General features: G+C 38.5%; 1 protein-coding gene across 4 annotated transcripts in view; it reads left to right on the top strand.

Moving 5' to 3' along the window:
• ATP11A (ATPase phospholipid transporting 11A) overlaps positions 1–13538 on the top strand; it is a 381664-nt gene that overhangs the window by 272892 nt on the left and 95234 nt on the right. For all 4 annotated transcript variants that reach the window (XM_030201529.1, XM_030201532.1, XM_030201531.1 and 1 more), the window contains exons 14-15: positions 5926–6092; positions 10070–10141. In XM_030201529.1, the coding sequence (XP_030057389.1) occupies positions 5926–6092; positions 10070–10141 (239 nt within the window). The remainder of the gene's footprint in view (positions 1–5925; positions 6093–10069; positions 10142–13538) is intronic.

Here is a 13538-nt window from a genome sequence, read left to right as displayed (position 1 = left end):
ATATAGCCATTATGAAGCGTGTGGTAACTAGACTCACCATACTAATCCAAAAATGGGGGGGTATTAAAAACAGATATAGGATGGATGTCTTGTGCATATTAGTAATCATAAAAATACAGAAAGATCTGTTTCGGCATTTAAACCATATGGGTGAAGGGTGTTGAATTCGAAAATAAATTCCTGCTCTTTTCGTAATAAATGAATATCAATTGGTCCACCTCTCCATTTATTTTTATATACATAGATTGCACAAAACCTATAATCCTCAAATTTGTGGCCCAATGCTATCGAGTGTTGTACCAATGGTTTTTCTATTAATTTACGATTCATTGCACTTCTGTGTTCAATAATTCTAACATTCAGTTTCCTTTTGGTTTTACCTACATATACCAGTTTACAAGGACACATGGCAATATATACAACATTACTTGTTTTACAGTTAGAAAAATGTTGTAATTGAATATCTTTATTTGCTGATGGTATATGGAGACTTCTAGTCTTAATATTGACATTGCATACTGAACATCCACCACAGGGAAAGTGGCCAGGTGGTAGCTTACTTAATGCAGTGTCTGCGCCAGGTAATGTGGATGGAACTAAAAAATCTTTTAAATTGCGTTCTCGCTTATATGCAACTATCACTTTTTTTTGTTGAAATACTTCTAAATTTTCCAATAGATGCCAATGTCTTTTGATAATATTAACTATAGAACTAGACATACTGGTAAACGGTAATGTGCAAACTATTTTATTCTCATTTTTTCTCTGAATTGGATTTAACAATACATTCCTCGAACTATTGGATGCCTTGTGAAAGCCATCTTTAATGCATTTCAAGGGATATCCCTTTTCTTTAAACCGACTAGACATATCTCTAGATCTAATTGCGTATGTTCTTGGCTCTGAGCAAAGGCGTCTCAGACGTAGGAATTGACTATAAGGTAAGTTGGCTTTCAAACTCCTACTATGACAACTTTTGTAATGTAGAAATTTATTGACATCCGTAGGTTTGCGGTAAATGTCAGTAGTGAATCTATTTTGCATTATATTTATATTTATGTCTAGAAAGGGAATTCTTCTTTCATCAAAATGTATTTGGAATTTTAAATTTACATCTCGGGTATTTAACCAGTTGTGAAAGTCCTTTAACTCCATCTCTGTTCCTTTCCAGATCATGAAAATATCGTCAATATATCTCTTCCAAATATATATATGGTCTATATATCTATTCTTTGTAATAAATTTTTCTTCAAAATGAGCTACATAAAGATTGGCTATGGATGGTGCGAATGTTGCACCCATCGCTGTGCCTTTTATTTGTTGGTAAAACATACCATCAAACGCAAAAAAGTTTTTAGTGAGTGCTATTGTTGCAAGTTCAACAATAAACTGTGTTGGTATCCTAGGTCATATGTTTTGATTTAATAACTTTTCTTCAATGATTTTTAATGATTCTTTCTGTGGGATATTGGTATACAGACTCTCTACGTCAAAAGTGACCAAAAGCATGTCTTTACTTGGGGTGATTGTATTAAGCATATTGATGATGTCAGATGAATCCCGGGTGTAAGAAGGAATCTTATGAACCAAAGGGCGCAGGAACTTGTCTGTGAAAATTGATAAAGGTTCTAATAAGGAGCCACACGCAGATACAATTGGTCTGCCTGGAGGTTTTGTCAAAGACTTGTGTATTTTGGGAAGAATATATATAGTTGGTATGATTGGTTCTTTTACCACTAAAAAACTAGCCTCTTTTTCAGTTAGGTACTGTGCTTTCCTACCTATTTCAACTAATGAGGAAATTTCACTTTGAATTTTTGTTGTTGGATCCTTACTTAGTATTTTGTAAAAAGTTGGATCATTAAGCTGTCTATGTACCTCATCAATATAATCTGTCCTATTCATAACTACGACGGCTCCACCTTTATCGGCTGGTTTAATTACAATGCTTTGATCTTTCTGTAATGTTTTAATTGCAGCATTTTCTTCTTTGGTTAGATTATGAAAAATTCTCTTGTGGTCTTGTTTCTCCAGTGCTGCTATATCTTTAAGCACAACCGTTTCATATGTTTGTATTATGTGATGGGTATTGCCAGGTGGGAGCCATTTACTATTGTTTTTTACTATTGATTGATCATTATAGTCAGATGTTTTTTTGGAAAAAAATTCCATAATTTTTAATTTCCTTACAAATTTAAAAAATTCTACTCTGGTCTTAAAAGCATTATATTTTGGTGTAGGTACAAACGACAGACCTTTACTAAGAACATTCTTCTCTGTATCTGTTAGTTTTCTATCTGAGATATTGTAGACTGATAATTTCTGTAGTACTGAAGCACTTTGACACCCCCCCCCCCTTCTTCCTTTTTTAATCACTTCCGGTTTTGCCCACAGAGTTTTTTCGGCATTCTGGGAGATAAGTGACTGTCTGATTGACTGTATGTAAGTTTTCAGCCAAAATTTGTTCTATACACACTTTCAACATTTGATTTGTTGTTACTAATGGTCTTTGCTAGGGAGTAAACATAGTGGGACATATATCTTTTTCACGTGGCATTTGTAGTTCTATCGGCACAGCATTTTTATTTATACTGAACTTATGAGTGACACAATCGATTAGTGATGCCATTCAGGAGTATTGTGAATTTCTTTTTTCACTTACACACATTTATAATTATGATATTCTGATTTTGGTCCCAGCGTTTTAGATAAGTGGCGATTTGATTGAGTGAATGCAGATCTTTAGCCAATTTTGCTATCTATTTTGCCATATTTCTGGCGTTTTAGGCAAGCTGGGAGATAAGTGGAGACTTTGCTATATATACTCCTATCGTAAGAATTATCGCTATTCCTGCATGACTACATACTTATGAGTGATACTATTTCATGCAGGCTATTGATCATTGGTTTCAACATCTCTGAGAGAGCCGTTTTTTCAAGATATCAACTGTATATGTGAGTCCTTTTTCTTTTATCTTTCTTCTTCTTTTCTTTTCCATCCTTCATTATTCATTTAATTATTTTGATACCCCATAATCAATTTTTTATTCCATGAGCTTATGATCATTCTATTTTTAACATAATTGTTTTTCATTTTTTAGTATATCACAGTTGCTTTTATCATTTTACTCCTCCTTTGGTAGTGGAGAAACATTGAAGAGGTGGGTGTCTTATGCATTTCATTCAGTTTTTGTTTGTATTTACAAGCATAACATAATCATGATAATACTATTTAGAACATTGATTTTTTTAATGCGATATTTTACTGTATATATATGTATGTTTTGATCTATCTGTTCTTTTATATATATGATATTTATGATATATGTATATTTTGATTTATGTGATATTTTACTATATATATATATATATATATATATGTATGTTTTGATTTATCTGTTCTTTTATATACATGTAAATTCTGTGGGATTTAGATGGAATTTTTTTAATTCTAATTTCAATTTTAACTTTATATTTGATTATTTATTATATATTATTTTGTTTTGTAGCCCCTGAAGCAGCCCAGTAGGGCGAAACACGGCCTGTGTCGGGCTATTGTATGCATATTCTAATTTATTATTAAAATCATTTTTATCCATCAACGATCTGCTTTGTATATTTTCCACAGTCTGCCATGGCTGAATCTGGTATTAATGATTTTTGTAAGCCATTTAAAATGGGACAAAATCATTGGTATAGCGTGGCTTTTCTTTCCTGACATTTCCCATGCTTTTACGTTTTGTCAGCCCTCATCAGACTAACACTGTGTTTTATTATATTTCATTTTCTGTCTTTGTTTTTACAAAGTGTAGAGCAGTTCACAATCCAAATATAAACGTAAAACATACATTTTTTATTTATTTATTTTTGTTACATTTGTACCCCGCGCTTTCCCACTCATGGCAGGCTCTATGCGGCAGGTAATGGAGGGTTAAGTGACTTGCCCAGAGTCACAAGGAGCTGCCTGTGCCGGGAATCGAACTCAGTTCCCCAGGACCAAAGTCCACCACCCTAAGTACAAGAATCATAGAATATGTACAAGACAATAATATTGGGAGGAAATTGTAGTTCCTTGGGTAACGTTTTAACCACAGAAATTGCCCCTAGGGGCTGAGTTCTGTGTACGCCATTGAAAAAAGCAGTATTCTATAAGCTGTGCTCAAAGTTAGGCATGGTATATAGAATAGCACTTATGCCTGTAAATCATGCCTAACTTTAGACATGGCCATTTGCGCCAACTGAAACATGGTGCAAATGAACATGCTGTAATTAGGTGTGTATCCCCCTTATTCTGTAACAATGCGTGTAAATGATAGAATGCCCCTGTTCTGCCCATGACCTGCCCCCCCTTTTATTTACTCACATGTAAAATTTAGGCATATAAATTCCAATTAAATCTAATTAGTGCTAATTGCTTGTTAAAAGCCGATTTTGGTGGCTTCACCACCACGAACCTTCGAACCTTTTTGAAGGAAGTCAGGGCTTGGCTTCACTGACGTCAGTGTCCTCAGAACGTTGAGGGTGAGTTTTATTATAGTAGATGGGGATTATATATGGGCAGAAGTGCAAACGTATTTCTGCGATGTGCATATGTAAACAGAATCGTAGTGGAGAGATTCTGGAGTGAGTTTGGGTTGAGTGAGAAAACCATGTAAAATGAGTTTATCTTGTTGGGCAGACTGGATGGACCATTCAGGTCTTTATCTGCCGTCATTTACTATGTGTAAAACACACATAGTTTAGGATATTTTAAAATGACATACCTTATTCAATCAAAAAACGTATCCACAGAAAAATCTGGTACAGATTTTTGTGGGTACTGTTTTCCTTCAGCAGTTTTCAAGGTGAGTGTATATGTGCATACTTCCACTTTGAAAACAAGTTCAAAGATTGTAGTTAAAAGTACCCAGACTTTGTAGCACAAGAGTAGTTTGAAAATTGCCCTTAAGCATTTAGCCAATAATAAACATAAAAATCAATCTGTAACACTTAAATTGACCACTAAAACATGTGTGCAAGTAGGTATAAAGAAAACTGACAAGACTTACATAATCAGCAAGGGATCCTTTTACTAAACTGCAGTAAGCACTAGCATGCACGTATCACAGCTTAAAAGGGCTTATTGCAGGACGCCCTCAGGCACCCTGTGGTAAATTCCAAATGTTGCCACATTACTTGTGCATTAAAAAAAATATTTTCTATTTTTTTGTTGAGGGGACATGCCTGGTGAATGGAGAATAGGCATGCCTGCACTAATTAGTTAGCGCATCTACGTTACCATGCATTAACTGATCAGTACAGGATTATCACATGAGCTGTTATCACCTAGAAAATGGTGCTCATGTGGTAATTTCTTTTAATAGCCACAGTCTAAAGGCAACAGGGCATGCCCATTAATATAGAAAATTGACCATTTTACTGCTGTGGTAAAAATGGCCTTAGTGCACGGGAAAGACCCACACAAAGGCACGCTAATGCCACTTTCTACCGCAGCTTAGTCTGAGGGCATTAAGTAATAGAAGTCCTCTTAGTACAGTTTTTCAGGTTTTTAATGTCTAAGAAACTTTTCTGGCAGTTACCCTGCACTATAAAGAGGCATTACTGGGTTCCATGTACACAAATGCCAAGAATGGTAAGTGTTTTTATTTTGTGATAAAATTTTGTTAAAACAGTGACTCATTTAAAATCTGCTACTGTGGCTATATGAAAAGTGAAAATGTAATTTTGTGAATAAATTGCACTCTTTACTCTTTTTACTGTGACAAATTTAACATTTACCTTGGAACTTGGTTCTGTTATATAGAAAAACGCACCTTTCACCCCTCTCTCTTTCTTGTAGAGTCTCCCTATTCTGGTGTTTTCAGTGGCTGTGTAAGCAACAGAAAATGAATGCCTCATTTAATTATTTTATGCTTGTTTGACTAGGAAAGAGAAGAGCTCTTTTTCCGTGCCTTGTGCCTTTGTCACACTGTGCAAGTGAAAGATGATGACCAGGTAGATGGGCCAAAGAAAGCAAACCAGCTTTCAGGAAGACCTTGTATATACATTTCATCATCCCCCGATGAAGTAGCTTTGGTGGAGGGTATACAGAGGTATTGCTCATATTAACGTATCAATATCTGAACTTCGTGAATTCTCTACTGATGTCTTGTTTTTTGTCAGCGATTCTTATCTAGATTGTTCTAACACCCCATAGTTCCCTTATATTTACCTTATTTTGTGTATATTTCAATTCATATATAACTTATGTATGTTTATTGTAGATAGGTCTAGAAATTGTTTAAAATTTTTATTTATTTTTTAAAATGTATATTCCACACTATCTACAATTCTAGGTGGCTTGCAAAAAAACATGCATCATAAAACACAAAAGCAATACAATTTCAAAAGCTTAAAACTCATTAAATAATATCTGATACTCTAAAATTGAGCGGAACATGATAAAAACCAGCATAGTGCTAACTCAAAGAAAAGACTTGCTAAAAAAAAACAATGCTTTGAAATGTTTTCTAAAAGTAAGGACTGAGTCTGCCGCTGTTAGGTTTTCAAGGCAGAAACTAGGTTCGTGAGCCCTTGGGCCACTGCCGTGGAGCAGCATTGGTAGGCAAAACCACCCCACACCAGAGACAAGGCAGAACTCTGACAGGGACAGCTAAACTTCACCTGCACTTGACCGCCGTTCCTCAGGAGTTAAGCCCCTGGGTGCAGGCGGCCGGCAGGACTTACCAGACAGGGCAGGAACTGGATACCCACTAGGCTGAACAGGGACTGAGGGTCAGAGGGGAAAGGAATAAACATGGGCAGCAAAGCAGGAAACTGGGCTAGGACTCACAGACAGACAATACTACACTAGGCAGGAGATGGACAGGCTTAAGGGTCAGGACTGAAAGCTGCAAAGCAGCCACTAAGAAAGGAAACACAGACAGATAAGAGACAGAACTGAAAGCTGCCAGGCAGCCACTAAACAAGAAACACAGACAACCAAGAACTAGACAGAGAAATACAGAGAAATACAAACAAGAAACAAGACTGGGAAACAAGCAATACAGTACAAGATAAACTACACAAAGACTAGACTAGAATCAGGCAAGAATCTCAGACAATAAACTGGACTAGGCAGAAGTGCACAGCGCACACCAGCATACCAGAGACCTTAGGCGATGCAAAGGCAAACACAGAAGCTTCCAGGTGGCTAATAAAGGCCACAACAAGGGAGTTCACCAGGTAAGGGTGCTGCTAAGTTCCAAAAATCCCAAGACAGTCTGGGAGGCTGGAAGATCCGGACCGGCATGATTTCTAGAACATGGGAAACAGCACACAGACAGTCCAATGCAGCCACCAGGTCTGGCCACCAGGTGGCGAGATGACTGAGAGCCTGAAACATGGGCACGATTCTGACAGTCGCAGACTCGAGGGTAAGGTATTCCACAGTTTTGGGCCTGCAGCCATAAAAATGGGTTCTTTATACCCTTCTAATCTGATGTACTTGAATGTAGAAACCTCAAGGAGGCCTTTATCCATAGTTTTCGGGGTATATGTAGAGGCGTAGATCTTAAACGTGGCAGCTATAAATTTTGGAGTCTCATCACTTAAAGCTTTAAAAGTCAAGACCATAAGTTTAAAACATATCCACCAAAAAATAAATAAATAAAAACCTGCCATAAAATAGAAGCCAATGTAACCGCATTAAAACTGGTCATGACAGAAACAGGAAACGTGTAAATTGTGATGCCTTCATCTCATTATAATATCTATTTATGTTTACGACTGGAAAGTGAATATGAATGTGATTGCACTGAAGTGGCATTCATCTTGCAATACAAGCAGTGAATGAGATTAAACTGTTGTACATGCTCCTTGTATATAGAACTCTTCCTATTATGATTCCTACTGTACTTGCTGTTTCTCTGGATTACAGTATTTTCGTATTCTAAGGTGTGTGGAAAATGTCTGAAAGTGTACACCTGAGCCATAACTGGAAGTTTTCAGTTTCTTCCAAATGTTTTCTAAGGTTCAGTTTCAGTACTCGGCAATATCTGAGGCCCTAATTCCAGTCCAGTAATGGAAGAATAGCATTCATTGCGGCTGTTACTTTTTTTGATCCGCCATTCAATCATGCCCGTTCCAGGCTCTGAAATGTGATGCACAACTTCTAGCTCAGTTGTTATGCTTTAGCACTTAGAATATCATTTGTGAAGGTGAGTGACAAGGGGGGTCGCCAATAACTGTGATTGAAGGTTCAGTTGTATCACTTGCGGCCCAATTCATCAATTCGGTGAATGGCTTTAGGAAAGAGTTCTGGTCAGAAAATCACCTTGTCTTCCAACAGTATTCCTGAAGTAGTTTTTTCATGGAGTAATTATCCTGTAGGAGTTCACAATCTTTTACAGTTGGCTGATTGTTAAAGTACTTTTTCAGTCGAGCTACAGTAAATTAGTGCTGTTTTTGATGGAGTATATGGTCCTAGCCAGTAGTATAGCTAGGGTTTGTATGGTTACATTTAAAGCAATTTATATATTATATACAGGTTCTTATTTTGTGCCTGGGGCAGTGGAGGTTTAAGTGATTTGCCCAGAGTCACAAGGAGCTGCAGTAGGAAATTAAAAACATAAATAATTTTTAGAAAATACCTTTAATTTTGTGATTAATAGTAAACATTTTTTAAAATTATCTGTACAGGTTTTGGTGAATCTCTGATTTTAGATTTGCTGCTGTTATCTTATCTGGTGGGTTTAGGATAACCTTTGTATAGTCCTTGCAGAAGTGATGTTTCATACGCTTAGCTAGACTGTCAGCTAAACCATAGTATAGAACATCACTGTGAAGACTCAAAACTCTTGAATTGAAACTTCTTTAATGCAAATCAAACAAAGTATGATTTACAGTTTCTAGTGATGCACAAGAGTCTCTGCCCTGCAGAATTGGGAATCACCCTCTACCAGCTCACTCAGAAATCTCAGCACTGGCTGATGAGTAATGCTGTCAGTACTTTAAATGATGAAAATTTGGTGATGTTACAAGGCTTTTGAAAGGCTTAAAGCAACAAGCACAGTGTTAGATTCAGTCCATAACAAGTATGCTGCAGACAGATTCATTTTACTCAATGGAGAGAGAAGAAACCAGCGACTAGGAAAAGTCCCTCAAGATGTAGGGAACTGGGACATGTGCTCATGAAAAGCCTATTACAGAACACACTGCAGAAAGACTAATATTTGTAGTCCAAAGGCACTTCTTGCCTTTTATAAAGGCACAAGCAATGCAATCTAATATAACAATGTCCGACATATACATATAAAAAATAAACAACCTGCCTTTGTGAATATGGGGACAGAACAACCTTATTATTCTACTAGTGCGCTATAGGACCTTTGGCTATTTTAATAGGAATGTATATAATTAGGAAGATTAGTGGATGTCATAAATGAACATATTTCTTATTTTTAGGATATTGGGTCTTGTATAAATGTTACTGATGACTAATGTTATCAGGTTGAATAAACAGTATATATGTGAAATGTGTTTTGTTTGTTTTATTGTTTTGTGCTTTTTGAGCTATCTTGGCTACACATGAAGTAAAGTTGAAAATATCACTCTTTGATACAGTGATGACAAGCACAGTCATCAATAAGTGTGGTGTTTGGTATATGTATGATGAATATTCATCAGATGAGCTGAAAACAAGACTGTTTGTTTTGCATTTCTTAGTTATCCTGAAAACCAGTAGCAGTATGTAAGGCAAAATTTCATTTAATTTTTTTATTTCCTGTTTTTATTTCAATCTGAGTTAGCACATTTTAACTCCCCTGTTTACAAAGCCATGCTAATGGCTGTCAGCATTGCCTTGCGGCAGCAGTTATCACAGCTTTGTAAACAAAGGGGGTAAATTAGCACACAATGAAATGGTGCAAAAATGTAATCCCTGAAGACTAGATCTGTTTGTGGCTCTTGAGGACCAAAATTGGAAACCCTGTGTGCCGAAGGTGCCCTAAAGTTTTTCATGAACGTCATGCTAAGCCTCAGCATTACTTGGTCCAAATGTGTTTTGTTTTGTTTTTTTGTCTGCATGCAGACTTGGATTTACATACCTGAGAATGAAAGACAATTTCATGGAAATTTTGAATCGAGAAAATGATATTGAGAGGTAAGTATTTAGTGTGAAGTCATTTTGCAAAATTGTATTATAAAATAAATAATGCAGAATTTTTGGCATTATTGTACAGTGCACATTAACTTCAGACTGGAGCATTTTGAAATACATATAGAGTAGTTTTGCTAAAGGATTAGATATGGAGGGGCATAACCGAAAGGGTTACCCAAGTTTTGCTGAGGACGTCCTCTCAAAACGTCCCAATGGAGGGGCGGGGAAACCCATATTATGGAAACAAGATGGATGTCCATCTTTCGTTTTGATAATACAGTCGGGGGCGTCCAAATGTTGAAATTTAGGTTGTCCTTAGAGATGGTCGTCCCTAGACTTGGTCGTTTCTGATTTTCAGCGATAATGGAAACCAAGGACGCCCATCTCAGAAATGACCAAATGTAAGCCCTTTGGTCGTGGGAGGAGCCAGCATTCGTAGTGCACTGGTCCCCCTGACATGCCAGGACACCAACTGGGCACCCTAGGGGGCACTGCTGTGGACTTCAGAAATTGCTTCCAGGTACATAGCTCCCTTATCTTGTGTGCTGAGCCCCCCAAATCCCAGTACCCACCACTGTACACCACTACCATAGCCCTTACGGATAAGGGGGGCACCTAGATGTGGGTACAGTGGGTTTGTGGTGGGTTTTGGAGGGCTCACATTTACCACCACAAGTGTAACAGGTAGGGGGGGATGGACCTGGGTCCGCCTGCCTGAAGTGCACTACACCCACTAAAACTGCTCCAGGGACCTGCATAGTGCTGTTGAGGCTGGCACAAAATATTTTTAAAACTTTTGAGGGTGGGAGGGGGTTAGTGACCACTGGGGAAGTAAGGGGATTCTCTCTGGTGGTCATCTGGTCAGTTTGGGCACTTTTTTGTGCCTTGATCGTAAGAAAAACAGGGCCAGGTAAAGTAAGTGCTAGTCAGGGACACCCTTGTTTTTCCATTATGAGTCAAGGATGTTCATGTGTTAGGCATGCCCAAGTCCTGCCTTCGCTACACCTCTGACACGCCCCCGTGAACTTTGGCCATCCCTGCGACAAAAAGCTGTTGGGGATGTCCAAAATCGGCTTTCGATTATACTGATTTGGGCGACCCTGTGAGAAGGACGCCCATCTTCCGATTTGTGTCGAAAGATGGGCGTCCTCTTTCGAAAATGAGCCTGATGGTGTTCTAAGTTGATTAAACAGGTTACTGCCTTTATTCATTTATTTGTATATACTTTTGCTTTGGTCATTGTTTAGGGGTTTTTGAAGGGTTTGCATGAACCTTTTTTTTTTTTTTTTGAGCATACATTTTTTTTGTTCTCTTTATTGGATGCATTACGTAACAGAAGAAAATAACATAGAATCAGACAGTGGTTTCTTGTCAGCACATAAAATAGCAACTAATAATTAAAAGTTCATGCAATAGAAATGTATTGCTTGAACTTTTTTCAGTTTGTACTAGACAATATCAGCATTAAAATATATTGCTTTTGAAAATGTTTTTGGATATATTCTATTGTGATAAATTAACAGAAATGCTAGCTATTTATGATTCTGTCTGTTATAGCCAAGTATTATTATGTCACGATTGTGGTCGTGACCCCTCTGACTCACCTTATTTCCGGCGGTCAGCTTCCGAGCTGGCTTCTGTCTGTTCTTCCTGAGTTATCTCTGTCTCTGTGTGCTGGCTGCTTCCAGCATGGCTCTAATTGCTCCACTATACTGCACCTGTGTGTGTTTAGCCTCTCTGTGCTTCAGTATGCTTTCTGCCTTGTCCTGTAGTTGTGACATCATCAGTCAGGGCCTTGACAAGGAAGTGGTGTTCTTCCATTCAGGGCCTTTGCATCTCCAAAGGTCAAGGTTAGTTTGTATGCAGTTTGCATTTCTGCCTTGCTTCTAATTGGTGTGCCTGTGGCACTTCTGTTTGCTCTTGTCTTGAGTTCTGTTCTGTTCTTTGTCTGTGTTTGTCAGCTACTGGAGCTTCAGCCATTGCTCTGTTCTCTGTCTGTGTTTGTCAGCTACTGGAGCTTCAGCCATTGCTCTGTTCTCGGTCTGTGTTGGTCAGCTACTGGAGCTTCAGCCTTGTCTTGTCTGCGTGCCTGTGGGCACCTCTGTTTTGATTCCAACCCTGCCTGTTTTTGGCTTCCTTTCCTTCCTGTCTGAGTACCCTGATCCTGAACCTTGTTTCAATCAAGCTTGTTTCTGTATCCGATACCCTGTCTGAGTCTCCTGAATCCAGAAGTCCAGAACCCTGTTTTAGTCAAGCTTGTTTAGAATCCTGTGTCTGGTGTGAGAATCCTGTTGGTCCAGTCCGTCTGCAGGCTCAGTCCAGTAAGTCCTGTTGGCTGCCTGCACCTGGGGGGCTCAACCCCTGGGGAACGGTGGTCAAGCGCAGGTGAAGACCAGCTTCTGATTATTCCCTGCTTGCCTACTGCTGTAGTTCCAGTTCGGTTGTTCCAGCTTTGCCAGTCTACAGCTTCTCCTGCCTTGCTTGTTACCCAGTCCTAGTTGGGGTCTTGCCTACTGCTGCCGCTTGTCGGCAGTGGTCCAAGGGCTCACGTTGCTCCAGTGTCCGAGAGCCTGAGACCATGACATATTATAATCTAGCATGTGTAATCCTATTGCACACTAATAAAGTAGATGATGGCAGATAAGCATCAGCCTCTTCATTCTGCCCATGTATTCAGTCCACATATCCTAGTTAGCAGATGGATTACTTGCAAGGTCTTGTTTTATCCAGCACAGTCTTTTTGCCTTCCCCTTGGTGTGCCACCATCTTGGAGAAATGATGATACAAGACCTCTTTTTAGCTCACTCCAGCACTCTAAAAATGAAGTTCTTTAATAATATAAATATTCAGCAATGTTTCAGTTGGTTGTTGCCCAAACATCTGGTCTCTTAACTTTTCATGCACAGGCTGCTGGACAGACCAGGTTATACGGGTGCCTTCATTCCCTCTAGACTATCCACCTGATCTGTAAACGTCAATCTGTAGTCTTTCCACACCCCCAAATATTTAAATGAATCTACAACTATCATCTCCTTGTCAAATAACGTCACAGATGAGCCTGGCTGGTCGATCTTGCCTGTCACCCAACAGGCTACTTCCTTAGTGTCCCTCCGGACCAGCCCAGAATGTGACTGATGGGTTGTGCACGCCTTCCAGCAGGTGGAGACTGAGAAAAACTGTGACTCTAGAGAGAGCCAAAAAGAGCCCTTGGCAACAAGAGAAAGATCCAGTAATCTCAGTCTCCAGCAGGTGAAACGTGGTGAGCCCTTCAGTCTTATTCTTTATGTTATATTTATGTTATATTATATTCTTTATATCTTTGTTTGGGTGAATTTATTTCTTCTGTGCATCTGGATATAAAAAAAAAGCATGTTATTTAAAGGCAGAGGCCAGTGGGGGT

This window comes from Microcaecilia unicolor, chromosome 4, assembly GCF_901765095.1.
Source record: "Microcaecilia unicolor chromosome 4, aMicUni1.1, whole genome shotgun sequence".
NCBI lineage: Eukaryota > Metazoa > Chordata > Amphibia > Gymnophiona > Siphonopidae > Microcaecilia > Microcaecilia unicolor.
This window is presented reverse-complemented; position numbering and strand designations above follow the sequence as displayed.